An 18,838-nucleotide genomic window follows, 5' to 3' on the forward strand; every position below is an offset into this window, starting at 1 on the left:
GTTGGATGCCGGGCTGTGTCTGTGACCATGCACACAGTGGATCTGCATGTAAGTAACTGTATGTGCATGCTTTCTTTGTTTGTATGCATGAGCACGCACAAAGCCTATCGGTTACAGTACGCACAAAGCCTATCGGTACAGTGACTTCGGAGGGCAGCAGATCAGCAGTTTGACCATAAGTGTTTAATTAGTTTGTGACCAGGGCCTCCTCAGCGTTTTATTTACTGTGCTTGATGGGGCAGTAATTGCTTCTTAGTAGCCTGCAGTACACCTGCATAGATGTTGTTTCGCCTCTCATTAATTTAGGTTTTTCTTTCATTCGTTTTAGTTGCACCACACTAATCTATTCATTTCCTTATCATTCAATGAGGCATAAAATTATAGAATTTGTTTTAACTGCTAAACAGCAATGATACCATCAAATATTAAACACTAGTGTCAATAATGGTTTTAATCCCCCATTTGCCAACCAACTTTTACCTTAATTCCATTGCATGCATATATTGCCATGATAACTCGCTCATATCTCACATATTTGCTCACTCAAATGTCAGTCATCTTGTAAGCCTCCCTTTACTTCAGCTTCTAGTCTAAGCTGAGATGTATAACCCTCATCATGTGACTAATGTGAATCTCAAATCGATTGCACGCTGCTGCTGCTGCTACTCACACAAATCCCAAATGGGTATTAAACGTGAACACACACAAAGCCCTATTGTGTATTCACATTTTTCTCTTGTGTTCCTTTGGTCCACGTTCCTCACATCATCATTAAGAGTGATAATCCAAATGTTAAACATTTATCAGGATCATTTTAGATATACACCGTGCAGTAAATATTTAGGCTTTATAGATTCTTTTTTTTTTTTTTTCTTTTTTTTAAACTACAATGTGTAGTAAAGTAGTTTAGGTTCTAAAGTCCACTGTACCCCACTGCAGCATTGCCACCTTGGCCAAATGCCCATTTTAAGATGTGGGCTGCCACTGAGGTAATGGAGGTCTGAGATCAGATTTACAACAACACCGTGTGTTTGCCAATAGACATGGGGCGGGTCCCAATGAGATGATTACACTTCAGTTAAGTGTAGTGTGTGTCTGTATGGTTTGGTGGGCATATGGGAAGGTTGATGACTTCTATTTTGAATATATTTTTTTTAACTGTATGCTCTGGGCCTGTACGAGATTTTGGGTTGGTACCCAGTTGCCTGGTAACCATTAAAGACTTTAGGAAATAACTGGTCCTGACCAAGAAATGGTCCGTCACATAACTGTAAAATAGCGATTTGTTGTTTTTGGACGGATTAAACAAATTAGATGTTAGCTTTTCAGGTGCTTGCTTGTGGATTTTGTTATCCTTCCAAGAGTTGGATAAGATCATTGATGGAGGGCATCAATGATCTCATCTAACTCTTGGCATTAGAGCAAAGTTAATTTCTCAATTTCTCAATATTGTTGGACTTGAAAGGTTTGTCAGTCCACATTTGACATAATGTAGACAAAGTGAACTGATTAAGAATTCCAACAGTAACAGAATTAAGTTAATCTGGGGTATATACAGTAAGTATGAGTAAGTACTGTTGATAAAGCGAGCCCACAGCCCCATTATCCAATTTATCTGAGATGAATACACTTGCCTTTATGCACTTTGTGTCTGGGGAACATATAAAAATAGCCTACACTATAATGCTATGGGCATGGGGTGCTTCAAAATTTTCTTGGTGAGCCAGCACAATAAAATACAAGAAATACTGTAGAAAACAACATAGAAATGTATTTGGATTATACCAACAAGGCTTTGTGGCGTTTATTGATTCAACGATGCCATCTAGACGGTGGATCTCTCTGACCAAGGAAAAACTTAACATGCGCATACTTAACATAATGCAACTTAACATAAGAGGTCAGCAGAAAATTAGCTGCTATGCTTCCTTTTTATTGTTTTCTGTTCAGAATAACCATGCTGACATTTGCCTTTACTTGGCTGTTTTTTAAAAAAAAATTTAAGAACCCATTATATTAAAAAACAACTGTAAAACGTGAAGCAGAAGAGCAATATTCTTTTTACTGAATTTGAAAAGAGCCAAGCTGTGACTAATCGCTGGAGATTGCAAAGAGACAGTTCTAAATGAAATATTAATTCTGATGGGTAAATTTAAAAAACGGTTTGTCAAAACTTAACATTCGGATTAGATGACAAAAACGCACGCACACACACACACACACACACACACACACACACACACACACACACACACACACACACACACAACCAGCATTCAGAAAAATCCAAGATGCCTTTTTAGATATTTAGGTTAGAAATATATGGGAGGCCGGTAGTCCTTTTCTGTGACGCGCTGTTATTTTCATAGCTCTGTTTATGAAAGGTCTCCATTAGTCCCAGAGCGTGATAATGTATGTAGACTCAGCATATTGTCAAAAAAGAGCATAGTGGAAAAACTTCCAGGCAACCCTTCAGCACATTCAATAAGTACTCTTTTGAAATGTCCTTGTAAGTGGGCGTGATAAGATATAGTACCCAAACATAGCCACTTCATAAGCACATGCTGTGTGTTACAATATTTGTACAGCATTAGTTGTCATAGTACCAAGTGTACTCCATTCCCCCTCTGGGTTGTCTGGTGTGCCGCTTTTATGGCTGAAAGGAAATATGTGACTCGTTATTTAGAGGGTCACTAGAGAACACCATTGCCAAAAAAAAAAGGAGGGTCCGGGAACCCATCAGCAAGCACTGGTTGACTAATTATCCTCTTTTTGTAGTGTTTTTGTAAGGAGACAAGATTATAACTTTTAACTATTTTTTTCCCCTTGCTGTTCCTTTCCTCAGAACAAGTAGTTAACATAAGGTTTCATTTTCTACCATCCTCTGATGTACGCACAGTGTGCATAATCACATCTCTAGAGTGGAAAGATGATCCATGGTTAAAAGCTCTGAGGGGAGAGGAGATTTGACAGACAACAAGCCGGCATATCAAGATTTCTTGTCAGTGATTGCCTGTTCACGTCTTTGTGGGGACTGTATTGCAGATTAAACATCGGAGAGTATGGAAAACACTTTGCTCAAAGCATATGCGCATATGTAGTTATACTATACAGTGTGATCTCTGTTAAATAATATAATGCAGTCCTGTCTATTAAGTCCTTTGAGAACCATGCTGACACGTTGTTGATTCTGCACAATATTCCACTTTTGCAGATTTAGAAAGCTGTCTAATGTGACTCAACGGCTGATTTCAAACCGTAAAGGCTTTTTGGTGCCAAGACCCCAAAGGAGTCTTTGGGGTTAGGGCGTGGTCACTGGCAGGTCATGGTAATGCCACTCATTGTCTGGTTCGAGCGCTTACGTTCCTAGGAAACTAACTGGTTGGGGTCCCTATGTGTTTGCGCTTTCTCACTCTCGTTCTATGTCTGCTCTTCTCCCTGACTTTGTTGCCGTGGTCTGTATCTCAGTCTGCTTGGGAAAAGTAGTAAATGAAGGCAAATGCTTTGGAGTTTCACTGCATTAAGCATTCTTGCTCGCTTGCTGTGACACTCTTACTGCACTCTGAGAGCAGGCTTCTGTTTTCAGCTTCCTCTTAAAACTGAAAGCACCATCTGTTGTCATTAGTGTCCAACATCTATGATGTAGCAGGGCTGCTGTCTCTGCCTTCCTCTGTCTCTTGCAATCATTGTCACCTATTTCCTGTTGTAGGAAGACCAAAGGTCCAGATTTAAATAGTCAATTTGCAAGCTACGCTTTGATACCACACGAGGAAATGCATATGGATTTTTCTACTCTACAGTGTTTAACATGTCATTAGAACGTTTTTGTTCTTTGCAGTGCCTTGTTTCATCCTTGTATGCTTATCCTTAGAGACCTAGAACAGCCTCTTGAAAGAGAGAAGTGTTTGGACAGATATACGTGTCCAATTGTCTACTCAAACTGTGTTTTGTTTAGCTATGAATTGGGTCTCCTTTTTTAAAGAGTGGTTAATGTTGTTGATGGGAAACACCTGCCTGAAAAATGTATTTTTTTGTAGTTTTGTTTCCTCTGTGAATGTGTTGTGTACTGCTTGATTAAATGAATAAAGTTGATCTCTTTCTCTCCCTTTTGTCGTCATAGATCACATAAAGCGGAAGATGCGCCGGCGACCATCTTGGGGGCGGGGCATCATCCGTAAGAAGAAGATCTACAGGAAGGAAATGGAAGAGGAGGAGGACGAGGAGGAGGCAGAGGTGGAAGCTGCAAGGCCCAGTGACTCGTGTGTGACACAGGATGAGGAATCCTCATCTTGTGACACCATGGGTCCCCAGCCCAATGGCCACCTTCCCCACGTCCCCTCCACAGAGGAGGAGAGCTCTAACGAGCCCCCTGTTGCAGCTCCAGCTGAACCTCCAGAAGCCAGTAAAGCCCAAAAAGAACCAACACCTAAGGATGAGGAGCCCACAGCCAAAGAGGCAGAGCCTGAGAACACAGAAAAATGCAATGAGCTATTTTGGCTTGATGGCAGTACTCAGCCCATGGCTGACGGGGATGGCCAGGCCAGGCAGGCTGACTTCCAGCCTTTGATTGAAATGTCCGAGTCTTTAGATACTGAGGTCCAGCCGAAGCACACAGATGGTCTCCTAGTATCACAAGCGGACTGTGTGAATGGAAATGCGTCAATGGACAGCCTGGATTCGCAGAGCCTCAAAAGCAGCAATGAGGCTGAGAAAAGGACTCCTCAGAGCCCAGCTGAAAGCTCTAATGGACCAGTACAGGAAGAGCACAAGGACAAAAATGAGAGCAATCAAACTCAGGAGCCCCCTCCCCAGGATGGCAGGGCAGCAACAGAAAATGTTGAGGAAGATCAAGATATAGAAGGTACAAAGCTAGTTTTCTGTAGTCCATCTTGAATAGCACAATTAGAACACAGAGCAAGTTAACAAATCTGCAAATTTTTACACATCCAGCAAGTGCTTTGTCCACCACTTAATTATGACAAAAAATTACTTCTTTGATTATTACCCAGCTCCTCTGATTTGCACTCGGTTTTGAGAGGACATGAGTAATGCAACATAAGTCATGCACAATATAAAAGTCCTATCCGCTGGCTAAAAATGTCTATTTCAATGCAGTAACTGCAGGGGCTTGGAATTATGTGTACCTTTGTAGACCTTTGCCAAAAACAAATCTCCTTCGCCATGAGCCATTGTGCCTTTCTATGTTGTGTAGGATTTGAGTCAGAGATACGGCATTACGTTGTGTTTTGATTACGTGCCTCTAGTTTTGCTGTGATGGGTGGAGGCCAGCTGGAAAGCGGAACGGACAACTCGGCTACTCCGCCCGCACTGTCATTACAAGCTGAGCCAGGCCTTTTGTTTCCATCAAAGCGTTTCTTGAGCACGGTTATAAATGGACAGGAAAGAGGCCAGATGTGAAATACTGTGCCCTCAGTAGCTGCAAGTAGCTTAAAATAGATTTTCTTCACGTACAGTAGTATGGCATTAGTCTTTCAGTCACGCTTGTTGGAATTTATATTCCTTGAAATCCAGTTTGTGTTATTCGGTGGTTCATGGACACCAAAGGAGTTTTCAAATTTAGCTCATCCTCTCATTGTGTGTTGTTTTTTTGATTGCTATCACTCTGTATTTATTCTTTTGAACCCTCCATTTTGAACCCTTCTAACAACAATAATCCATTTGTCTATGCATAGGGGGTTCCACAGCCAAGACATGCAAGGTGAGCCTGTCAGAGCAGCTGAAGGGATCTGCTGAATGTACAGAGGAAGAGCCACAACCTCCCCATCCTCCCTTAGTGGTTGACCACCTGCGACTTTCGGTAAATATTTTTTTTATAAATCAGTTACTGTGCCTGTTAGAGGTGGATCTGTACGTGACATTCTCGGTCTGAAGCTATTGTGGTTTTGGGGTCATGATTTGTAATGTTTTCAGTCCAGTATGGAAACTAAAGTAAGCATAGGTGTAAACAATAAAGTTAATGAAGGCTGAATTACATTTAGCTGCTTTAGTGTCAGGGGAATAGTTTATGCTGGTTCACTGTCACACAGTGTGGCTTACAGGGACACTTAAATAGAATGGAGCCGTCATTAAAGTTATTTGCAACATCTGTGTCTTTCATACTAGGACAAGTACAGTGTGCTCTCAAAGTTATTTAAGCCATCCATAAAAAATAATATTGTTGCATTGCAAGAAAAGCAACATTTCAAAGTAGAGACACTTGAAACCCTTTTTCTAATATTATGTCACTACCTTGCATCAATTTAGGGGTGTGTGTGTGTGTGTGTGTGTGTGTGTGTGATATATTACAAGTTTATTTGAATATTAAATTACTAATTTATTTATTCATTCAATATGAACCCCTTTGTCTTATGGCAGGACTGTGTGATAGATGGCAATTTATACTGTGTACAAATTCCCTCTGAAATGGTGTTTGTTTTAGACAGAGATTTTTGACATGATTGTTGTTCATCGTTTCACTGTGTTGTCAGTTGTTGTTTTGTTAAGTTACAGCATGTGTTGACATGGTCAGCATTTTTAATTAAAAACGCACCGAGAAATCTGCATCAAAGCTTGACGACACTGGCCGCAGGGGAGCGCATTCACTGTTTGGTTAGAAAAATCCCCCTAGCCGCTTTAATGCTAAAACATCTCTCTAACCTCTTACAACTCACCAAGATTTCAGCCCTTTGAAAACCCAGGCACGTGTCCCATCACCATCTTGCTTGATTCTACACGCTGATCATTCTAATTCAGACCATGAAGGATGTAACAGCTGTGGTGATTTGTCATTGTGCACTGGCTGTGGATTGTAGATTTAACAGGTACTGTGATCTTTATCAAAGCAGGAAGATGTTCTCATTCTTAAGGGGAAACATGGTCACACAAAATGGCCATGGTCATTCATTAGGATCGTCATTCCTTTATGTATTCATTTAGGAATAGGTGTGGATGTGTAAGACTTAATGAACATCGCAGGAAATTCTAAAAATATTTAAATTTAATAAATAAGCAAAATTAATTAAGTAGCTGCAGACAATCTTGGAGACCCTGAAGTTAGTGTAGCCAAATATTATGACATATTTACTTTTGATTTCTTGTATGTGAAGTACTAAGGCTATACAGAGATGGTAGAATAAGAAGATGCTGAAATATAGACTTATTGGTTTCAACAGAGCCAGCTGTGGCAAACTGTCACATTTTGCAACTGACTAATTAGACTGTGATTATGGAAAAGTGGAGCTATAATCTAAAAATGTTACCAATATGCTCTTGATTTTTTTGTGTCATTTAAGTTCATACGGGTGCTTGTTTGAATGTTGCTTGCAGCGTGGGTGAAGAGTGTTTTGAGTGTTTCCTCCTCCCTTCTGTAAAAGAAACGGCTGTTATTAATTTCTATATTCTAGGTTGTTCACTTATTGCTTCTTATGGACTGTTGAATCACTTCTCGTGTACAGACATTAATATGCAAAGCAGCGGAAAGAACGAGCCCTTCTGTCCTTCGCTTAGACTGATGCTAAAAATGGCCCAGACGGTCATACTCAGCTTGAGCCTGCTCCATTTGAAAGCTAACCGTTAGTGTTATCTTTAGTGAGCCAGCTGAGGTAGCGCGACCCGTTGTGTCTTTCTCCTGCTGACATACCCGGTCATATGCGCTGCATGATGCCCATCTCAGAAATCTTCTGCGTTTGGCATTAATTCATCCCTTTGTACTTTGTGCTTTCTATAGCTTCCAAACATAGAACGTGTTTAACAGAATTGGTGTCTGGATAATTAAAAGTCCACCATCATTTGAACAGGGCCTAAAAGGCAGCAGTGCATTGATTGCATTTATTTTTGTATGGAATGGGACTTGATGTGTGGACGATGGGGGAACTCAATCATGGGTGTCCCACCTTTAGTTTCCTTTAGATCCATAGGTCTGTTCTGGAGCTCATGCTGTCACACTGCCCTTCTCAGATGGATAACTTCTGAGCTTTTGTCCCTCTTTTTCATTCACACTATGGCCATGCCACGCCACAGTCTCTCCCTTTTTCATCTTTCAAACATCCATTTTGGATGGAGGGAGCCAATTAAAGTCCTAGACCATTTTCACATTTCTCAATCAACAGGTGCTGTTTCTGCGACATTTGAAGGAAACCAGGTCTCTGCCTCACTAGATCTGCCAACTAGTCCCAGTATGTGTTCAAGTAACAGAGAGCATAGGAAGCCGCTCTGTCGCTTTCTGCAAAGTTACGCTAGGGTCCCAGCTAATACCCCAAGTGTAAATTGGAGCCTCGGCTCAGTGGGCTCCCCTGACAGCACTTCTTACTGATCTGGTGGGGGGTGCTTGGTTTTAGCTTGCTATGTGTAGTGTAATTGATGTAAAAGAAGTGTTCCTCTGACATGTACTCACTTCTTTCCTCTATTCTGACATCGGCCTATCAAGCCATTATCTAGTGGCTTTTACCCATGTCCCACAGGGATGATGGGGATGGTGGGGTGTCCTCGTTTTGTCTTGCCAAACCTGACTTCCATCTTTCAAACTGATTGACAGGCTTTTCAGTTGACCTGATCTTACTGCTTCAACTGGCTGCCCCTATGAACAGCCACACGCACGCTAATCTGGGGGTTTATTTGTTAGTAGGGGGAAGGAAGGGCGATATCTTAAAGAAACAGCTCGTGAAAAGAGGGCACTGTGAATAATTGCTTTTTCATCCCCGGCTTATGGAACAAATTGAATATCCAGTGCACAGGATGAGAGTCGCCATTTAAGCAGATATTTGCTGGCAGGGCTGGGACTGGCAGGCTGCCTGATGTGCATTAGGGTCCACAGTGAGTGTTGTACTAGTCCTTCTCTCTTCCTTCAGTCGTATTCATTGATGGCAGAGGGCTGATTATTTCTGACTTTTTACTTGATGGAATAGGCTATGAAATCTCTCTGGAATTAAACACCAATATAATTGTTATGAGTTTGTTCACAGACCCTACACTCAAAGCCTGTAGGACAGAGATTATTATTATTATTATTATTATTATTATTATTTCAGTATTCACGTCCCGTCCTTTCAGAGCCATGGCACAGTTATTTGCTCTGATTCACTTAGTAAAATCAAGTTCTGTTATTGCCAGTTTCACTGAAATGATTTCCTTAGCATGAATAAATAGTGAATAAATAGGTCCCAAGGCTTGCTTCTCTAACTACTCCAAAATGTCTCTTACTGTCAGCTGTTTTCTTTCATCTATAGTCAGACACTTGTCCACAGATGGACTGGAAGAAGTGTTGCTGATGATTACAGATGAGAATTCGGTAACAAGAATTCCAATCTGGGTGAGCAATTTTTTCCTCCATGTTACCAAAAACACACAGATTATCATCTGCTCTGCTGTTTTTCTTTTGCAGCTGCCTACAAAGAGCTAGTGTTCACTGTTCCTAGTTGCAGGCACAGTATGGAGTCTTTTTGGCTTGATGCTTAGCTATTACAGCATGTCAGGTTTTCCTGTTTTTAGAAAAGCCTGTCAATAGAAATGGCCCCATTTTAGTTTTGTCATCTTCGTTCATTTTTAGTACTAATAACAGTGGGGAGGAGGGGACTCTGGCGACATAGCCATGCCACAAGTCTGTTGAAAAGAGAACAATTTAATAGTAGTGCTGGACCAGCGTTTGATTGTCAATAAAAAACAGATAGCATTTGAAGTAGTTCTTTTATTTTCATTCATTCCCACTGATGGCCTAGACAATGTGGCTATTTGCATGTAATTGCGCTTCCAAAGCTGTGCCTCTTGGCCATGCGTGTAAGGCCAGCAGTTTCAGTAGCTCGCACAACATAAACATACCAGCCTCTTGTATTTTCTTCATATTCTGTAACAGCCTTTCGTGTGGTTTACTATGCCCTCCTCACATCTGATGCATCCCAAGTATCCATTGGCTAATATAAACTAAAGCTTTAGATTGTGTGGGATTTTGTACCATAATTAGTTATACATTGTAGAAAGATGGATTTTTTTTAAATGCTTGGCTTTGCTTTTGTCAGCCCTGGTAAGTATAACATCCGACAGTATTGGTCTACCACTTGAAGCAAAATCACAGAATAGCATTTAGGTTGATGGAAACGCTGTAGCAGCTGGAGGGAATATATTACTATTAGGATGCTATTACATTTCTCAGTTAATAGCCAAGGTGGGACTCTAAATCAGGGTAAAATGAAAGCAACAGAATGGTGGATGAAGTATTGGAAATATTTAACAAACATTACTCTCTGTCCAGTTAGTGTCTTACGTATGCGTTCAATTACCAATTAAACCCCAAATTGGTAATGAATATAAAAGCGGGCTCACGTCAACATGTTTTGTTACAGCCCCATCACCCGGCTGCTTAAAATGCCTTGATGACGATAATGTACTGCAGAGCTTTAAGCAGCAGGGTTTATTTAGATTCCAGTTTTTCCAGGCTTTGCATGTTTGTATATTCTGAAAACATATTCTCATGATGCATAACAGACAGTCTAAAATGTTTAGTGCTTGATCAGCATGTTTAACACCCTTCCCTCTCCAGTACATAAAACACACTGTTTGCATTACACATGGAAAGGACATTGCATTGACTAAGTTTCATTTTCCTTGAGGTTTACCCTAAGTTTAACCATAGCTGGTCGGTATCTAGTCCTTTCCATAAACTAGACCTAATCCTAATGTATCTGTATTAATCTTCTGACTTTGGGTTTGCCATTGGGGGCATTTATTTAGAAAACATCAAGTTGTTCATTAGGGGTATGTGGAGGTGTAATTGGGGTTATTTGTGTAAAGTCAGTCCTGCAAGAGGAATGTAGCACAATATGGATGTGAAAGCAGTTATAAATTGCCTTTGTGACAATAAAATTTGTCATGGTTAAAATCAACATTTTGGCCATAATCGTGCAGCCGTAATATAATTACTGTTCATTTTGGGCATTTTCACACCTGTAGTTTGCTTTGGTCCGAATCAGTTGATGAGTTAGTAAACTTGGAGCGATTTGCCCTCGGTTGGTTTGGTTTGCTTTCACACCTGGAAAAATCCAAGTTTACCAAATTGCGTCATTACAAATTAGGCAAGAACATCCAGCCCTCTTATTGGTTGGATGTGTTGGGGCGGGAGCAAGAAAGTAAATACAGGAAGAAGGTCCTGTGTTCTGGTCTAGTGGTCAAACCAGCGCATTTCATCAAAGTTATGAGACGTTGTTTTGCAAGAGACGTCACTACGTCTGCTCTGGTCACCGAGACTTCGCTCTGCTCTTCGTCCGTCTCCAATTTGAGCGTCTGCTTGTTTGACTAATGACATACGAGTGACGGACGGCGAGCTTGACCGCAGTCTGTTTCTGGGATATAAACACAGCAAGCTGCTACAGTTTGCTGCATCGCAGACTGCTAAACACACCTGACTACAGGAGACATTAGCTCAGACTGGCGGAGTTTGAATCGTTGGTGCGGTTCGAGGTCGGATCACGTTCTCACCACAAACGAACCGCTCCAGAGTTCGATTGTCATTGTACCGAGACCACCTCTTCAAGCAGGTCTCGGTACGCTTGTTTGCTCCGATTTTGGTGCACACCAGAGTCCGATTGCCGCGTTCTCACCTGCCCAAAGGGAATGCACCAGCAGGGCAAACAAACTCTAGTTTGAGTCAACTAAACTAAAGGCTGTCGGTGTGAAAACGCCCTTCCATTTACTTTCCAAGTCTACCTTTTGGCTTCTTTTTCCTATCAGTTTTATTGAATAGAATCTTTATTCTTTAAAACCTTTTCGCCTCAAAACTTGTCACTGAAAAGTAGTCAAGGTAGCAGTTGCTTCATAATTTTCTTTTACATTTCACATCATTCCTACCTTGAACTTGAGTGGCAATCAGTGGAGAATAGTGACAATAATTACTTTCTGATTGGACAGTGTGGCAAAATCAGACAATGAGGAATTAAAAAGTTATAAGTTCAGACAGTGATGCATTTTAGTTATAACTTTAAGACATAATCACATTGCTGACACCGTTGCATTCTGCAATGATGGCCAAACAGGATTTACAGTATGTCAAACAAAAACCAGCGTGTATCAAGACCAAGTCAAGACCAAGACTTTGAGGGGTTGAGACTGAGTCAAGACCAAGGCAGGGCGGGACATTAAGATCAAGACCAAGACCAGACCAGTGCTAGACAGCTAGAGCTTCTCCTGTCTCCCGCATTGACTTTCTTGGGAGTGTGTGTTAAGGCCCTGACACACCAACCCAATGGCTGACTGCCTCCACGAGTTGGCCAAAAAAAGTGCCTTGCAACACAGTAAAGCGATGCCGACAGCACTCGATTGGATGAACGTGTCACATGGGTCTGGTTTCTTCGGAAATTCGGAATTTAGACTGATTGTGGCTTATTCAGAATACGATCTTATATTTTACTAAAATGGTTCACTGAAACATGTTGCTGAAAATATTTTAAGCTAGGGACAGGCCATGCAGTTGCGGAATCTGTCTTCATTTCAGATTGACAAACCTCAGTTTAAAACATTTACGTCACATTTTGAGAGACTCTAATCCTGACCGTCATTTCCTGGTTAGCACTCCACCAATCAGATTGCTCATTTGAATCCGACTGCCTGCAGTGCCTGTCTTCTGACCAAGCATGTCAGGTTGGCCAAAATGAAGGCTGCCGGCCCCTCCAACGGACGACAGCACGGAGCCCACCAAACAGACTCGAGTCACCGACCTCGCCAGAATGTCCGACGACCGGTTGGTGTGTCAGGGTCTTTAAGGGGGGCGGGTAGAGGGGGTTAACAGTAACACATTTCTAATTAGAAAGGAGTCAAGTTATTGGTTGCATTTGCAGGTTTACATCCAATCACCGTAATGTTAACACATAAAATTAGACAATACAGAGGCGATTTAGTGATATCCCTGCAGTTGTGGTCTTGAAATTAAATCCTGAGTAGTTTTCATCCGAGACATTCCAAGACGAGACCAAGACCTTCAAAAAGTGGTCTTGAGGCCAGTCTTAAGACCAAGATCAATCTTGAGTACTACAACGCTGGCATTGCAGAAATGTGGCAGTGAGATTTTGCATACATTCAACATATTGTGATACATATTGACAAACTGTTAAATAATTAAATGGTTGGAATGATTCAATTTTATTTATAGTATCAATTCATAACAAGATTTATCTCAAGACACTTTACAGATAGACCACACTCCAGAATTTACAAGGACCCAACAGTTCTAGTAGTTCCTCCAGAGCAAGCAACAGTGCGACAGTGGCGAGGAAAAACTTCCTTTTAGGCAGAAACCTCGGTCAGACCCAGGCTCTTGGTAGGAGGTGTCTGACGGGCCGGTTGGGGTTAGAATAAGAGTGGCAATAACAAAAATAGAAAAAATTAGTAGTTTTGTAGCTGATATCAATGTCCCAGCGCTAAGTCAAGAGAGCTTGGGCTCTGCATCAGCTGATAGTATTCTATACAAGCAAATCTTAATAGGAGTCCCTTACTTTAAGTTTTTACTATGACAAAGATATGTACTGAGCGAGACATTTTAAGTTGAAATATAAGCTTCTAGCTCCTCTCCCTTGTCCATAGTCGATAAGAAACATTTAAAAAGTGTTCAGGAAAGCCACTCATTAAACCAAGATTGACTACGTTATAGCCTCGTCCTGGTTTTAGTTTCTACCCAGGCCAAGAAACTGGCCCTGAATCTCTAAGCTCTACATCGATTTAACACAACTCTTTTATTGATCTTTGCCCTTAAGTGAAGATGGGAACAGTTTTTCTTTCTCATATATTTATGTCTTTTTGTTTTATGTATTTGGACTGACCGGGTCTCAAAGGTGCTGTTACTGGCAAATTAACTGTTTTGATAACGTGAATGTCTGAGTCACTAATTCCACCTGGTGACATATAGGCTTGGTGTGACATAGATCTCGGAATACACCGAGATCCTAATTTACATACTGTACATCTAGATTAAAAAAAATCAATCATTTTTATTAGGCCACATAATAAATTCATACGTAAACAAGTAATACAATCCTTAAGCAATATCAGTGGATTAGGTTTATTAATATATTAAATCATGTAGTTTTAATATAGATATTGCACAAAAGACCCACAGCATAATATTATGTACCTTTACCTCCTCTATAATGAAACCAGAGATCTATGGCCTGGAATATGCCAGTGATTTGATGTTCAAAGTAGTTGTCCAAAGTGATGACCAATTCATTTTAATATTGAGACCATGACAATATGATTTGTCATGACCATCCCTGACCCTTATAATACTATGTATATTGCATGACCTGTGTGACCGAGTGCCTTGTATACCACATTGTTTACCTCTGCAACCTAATCATTTATTTATTTTTTTTGCAAATCACCGTCCACTAGTGCCAAATTCACACTCTGCCCTGATCATAAACATAGTAACAAGCAAACGAAAATCATTTATAGTTCTATAATTTTTTTTTGTGTTGGAGAAACAGAGTGTCGGTTCAAATCCTTGTTTTGTTTTACCCCCGCACTGCCTGCTAACCCTTTTCTCTCACTTACTATTGAGGATGGCTCGCTTGCTCACACACACACAAACACACACACACACACACACACACACACACACACACACACACACACACACAACACACACACACACACACCACACACACACACACACACACACACACACACACACACACACACACACACACACACACACACACACACACACACACACACACACACAGTAAAGCATCCTTCAGTGATCAAAAAGGAAGACCCGCACTACATCACAGTTACTTCCAGTCTGCTGTAAAACTGTTTACCAGTTGTTGTAGTTTTTTTGGGGGGGGGGGGGGGAGAAACATTATACTAATTATGTTTAAAGAGCAACTTGACACCAGTGGAAAATCTTGTTTTTGCTAAATGTCAGTGGTTGAGATTGCCACATTTATCCAATTATTATGTGTTATGTAACACACAGAATCCATGGAGACCGATGTAGAAGTTTCTCTTCCTTGCCATAACAAATCAAGGCACAGGTCCCAGATTTAAAAATCGTGTGTTAGAAGACTAGCATATACTGTATAGTTTAAAAAATGTATGAGTCTAGACCCCGTGGTGGTTTTATTATCTCCCTGTGATCCTAACCTGGCCTGGAAGGTGGAGGAATATGAGAAATATGGGAGCGCTTGTGCTGGGGGGTTGTAGGTATGGCTAGAATTGACATGTCATGTGGTTCATAGGCCAGGTGTTAAATATTAAAGCTGCAACATGGTGTAATGAAGTGTGTTCTTGCCCGGTTTCTAGCCTGAATCCAGTCATATAAATGCCTACTTGTTTGCTCCACTTGTATTTTCTCACTTATTCTAAGAATTTAGTGTGGTGTTGTCATTTTTATTTTGGTAAATGCAATTAATATAGTGTGATTGTCCGGTTTGCTCAGCACAAATTATTAGACGTGAGCCAGTTTGTATTAGTCAATTTGGTCCTAATACAACTCCATATACCATTCGTCTGCTTTGTTCTCTAAAGCCACTGTCATCCGATCCCCCGTAGCTCCATCTGTGGTCTTAAGAAACATGGGGTGATGTGAGTAAAGAAAGGGATGTGAGTAAAGATGGAGAGTGCGAGGATGGAGCAGGGAGGGGGGTGAGGTTAAATGGTCCATGTCAGTAGCAGTCTTTAACGCATGGGATTACTGCCCTTTTGTGTGCAGTGAGCTCACTCAATCACTGAGTCTGTGTAAGACACACTCTCACCATTTACCCCGAACTGTCACAGGCGTCCTGATCAAGCTGACTGAGGCTGAGAAGTACACTGCTGCAATCAGCTGGCTAACAGTTAAGAGGAGAATAAATTGAGCGGATGAAAGAGAGTGGGTACAAGGGAGGAAATACACAAACAAGAAAAGACAAATACATCGGAAGAAAAGGCTGAAAAGTGTTGGCTGAAAAAGAAAGGAGGAGAGCCTCTATTAAACATTGAATTAGGCAGGAGGTGAGGCGATGCACTATAAAGGATAGAAGGTGCGCGAGTAGTGAAATGCACTTAAAGCTAGGGATGGGAAACATAATGAAAAATAGAAAGAAATGTTGTGGCAGTCGGATGAAAGGAAGGTCGGAGAAGCGTCTTCCGGAGACTTTTACATTATTGGGCATGTGCGAGATGGGATGTAATGATTCTAATTGAAGCTTTTATGCATGTGTTGTTAAAATAGGCATCTCACCAAGATTTGCTCCATTTGGTCCTCTTTTATGAGCTCTCATGGCTGGGATGAAACCCAAGAGCTTCCTTGACTTTTAGACCAGAGTTACTGTATGAAAATTGCAAAAAGAATCCAATATTAGAGCAGCAGACAGTGCTTTTGGAAGGCAGCTGTGATGATCATTATCACTTTGGATTAATTCTGAATATTAGAGAAATTCTTAGTGTTCTTAGCTTCTGTATGCCCACTTTATTTGTTAAGGGGCGTACAGTTATTAGATTGCCAGATGGAGGATTTTATGTCAAAGGCATATTACCGGTGAATCCTCCTCCACTGCCAGATTAAGTTGTGGAACTGTGAATATTTGAAAGGTATTATCTACTCAATTACAAGTCATGTTTCCAGGCTATTGAGTTTGGTGTGATAAGCACCTCCTGGAAGTCAAATTAGAAAAGGATGGAAAAAGAAGCAATGCAAGAGCGATTTGAAAAGTTTTCTTCTTAATTACTGTGTTTAAACTTAAGCTATTCTACTATTCAAAATCTACTATTCTTTAAACGGTTATGCAGGTATCGGCATCATAAATAAAAGTTTACAAAAAGCAATAGAGAGAAATGTTTTTATCGCCTTAAGAGTTAAATAGCGAATTGTCAAATCCTGTAACAGGTGTCATTTCTCACTCATACTACTGCGGTGCTCAATGTGCAGCAGAATGATCTTTTACAGGGTTGTAATCGGTTTCTGTTAATGCAAATATAAATCTAAAACAAGAAAACATTCAGCAAAGCAGGCCTCTGACAAGCACTAACAATCTCCCATGTCGCCAATTATTTCTACTGTCAGCATTGTGTTGGGGGGGGAGATGAAAGAATAGTTATGCAACAGCAGCTACTGTTTGGCCTGATGGTTGTCCTCGGAGACTTTCTGGGACCCATCGTGCTTAAAACCATTTTGGTAACCACGCATAAAGCTAATACATTGAACACCTTGACGTGGCGGTGTGGACGTTAATGGAAAATGTTTTTGCTGCCACATTTTAAGGAAATATTTTGAAGGTTCATTGTATTTCAGTTGAGAGCTTCGGGGAAACGGCTGAACAGTCATGGTGGTTCCAAATCCACTTCTCTGTAACTCCGTCAGAAGTGTTTGGGCTGAAAGTGCCCTAACAAAGTGAAGTATTGCTCTCAAAGTCAAATTTGTGATTATGAGTTAGGCGTGTCTCGGGATTGAGTTTCTACTGAAGTATTTGTTGGCGTGAAGCCGCAGTCGGTTACTTTAATCAAGACAACTGTTCTGTCATTGAAACGGATGGAGTACAGTGATTAATACAATGCTAACCTTTTTGCCTCTGGAATATTTCTTTTTGCCCATTGTAATTATCTCTTAGACGTTCCGTTGATGAGAGGCTTTGACAAACAGCCACGTCTTATTAATCTTGACATTGCCTTAGTTTTATGTGTTTAACACATGGTCAGTGTCTCTCACACGTACGCACAAGCGCGCCATTTCATTTCTGTTGTTTGCCCTGTGTCAGTGATGGCAACTTTAATTATTGTGTCTTTTGCTGCCTCAGTCCATGCATTCTGATAAGCCCTGTGTTTAAATAGACACACATACTGTATATACACACACTCAGGCTTTGGCTTGAGTAAAATGGGAGAAACCGGTCAATTAGAAAGGCCTTTGACTGTCCAGAATGTTTTAATTAAAGCAGCGGGGAAATGTAAACTTGTTTTTAATTATGATTAGCCTTAATTAGCAGTCAGTCTCATCTTAATTGCTTTTGAATAGAGCTGACCTCCAAATGCTTCATCTCCATACACCAACATCAGTGCTCAGCTTGTGTGACCAGGTAGTCAGCACTGTATGCCCGGTTGTATCGGTTTCATTATTGTTCCTCCATACACACGTTTATGGATTAGAAATGTGTAAGACGTTTAAGTATATGGCTCTTTAATACTTAATCTGTAATGTGTTTGTGCTTTCCCTCCCCCCTCAGGCTCTCCTGGATGTGGTGGTGAAGAAGAGTGAGGGCTACAGTGTGGAGCAGCTGGAGAGACTGTACTCCCTCCTCAGCCAGTGTATCTACCAGCACCGCAGAGAGTACGAAAAGACCCAGCTACTGGAGGTCAGAAGTTAACACACATTCTGTCTTAACAATGTATTGATTCATCAAAAAAAAAAATCAACTGCCGTGACCTAATGCGACACGCTCACACACAGAATGTCGAAGGTGTGTTGCTTTTGATTCTCAGCATGTGGCTGTTGCCGCAACCAGAAGACAAATACGCTTCAAAAGAAGTTGGAGGCAGAAAAAAAAAAAAAATTATTTCAACACAGTTCAGGACACCCCTGTCTGTCGCTAGCAATGATGACGCAGTGAATAGTGACGGTTTTCTCCGACAAATTAGCAGTCTGCAGGTTTTCAAGTCACCTTTTGGAATCGCCTCAGTTCGCTAGGAACCTCGACTGAGGTAGTACTCCAAAAAGTACCTGTTAGCAAGGACTTTTTTCGTAATGGAAAACCAAAAAAGGCGCGTAGAGTAGGTACCCTGCAGTGGCAAAACTCCATTAATTCCAGCCCTATTTGAGACATTGTTACCTGTTTCCAAACCTCTCATCTTTTTACTACGCATTGGTTCCCCCCCCCCCGCA

The 18,838-nt window shown here is 41.0% G+C and overlaps 1 protein-coding gene across 1 annotated transcript in view; it reads left to right on the top strand.

Moving 5' to 3' along the window:
- Nucleotides 1-18,838, top strand: part of atad2b (ATPase family AAA domain containing 2B) — a 67,702-nt gene that overhangs the window by 44,565 nt on the left and 4,299 nt on the right. Inside the window, exons 25-27 of the mRNA XM_032543532.1 lie at nt 4,121-4,861; nt 5,694-5,818; nt 18,183-18,311. Coding sequence (XP_032399423.1) covers nt 4,121-4,861; nt 5,694-5,818; nt 18,183-18,311 — 995 coding nt within the window. The remainder of the gene's footprint in view (nt 1-4,120; nt 4,862-5,693; nt 5,819-18,182; nt 18,312-18,838) is intronic.

This window comes from Etheostoma spectabile, chromosome 18 (genome assembly GCF_008692095.1).
Source record: "Etheostoma spectabile isolate EspeVRDwgs_2016 chromosome 18, UIUC_Espe_1.0, whole genome shotgun sequence".
NCBI classification, from domain to species: domain Eukaryota; kingdom Metazoa; phylum Chordata; class Actinopteri; order Perciformes; family Percidae; genus Etheostoma; species Etheostoma spectabile.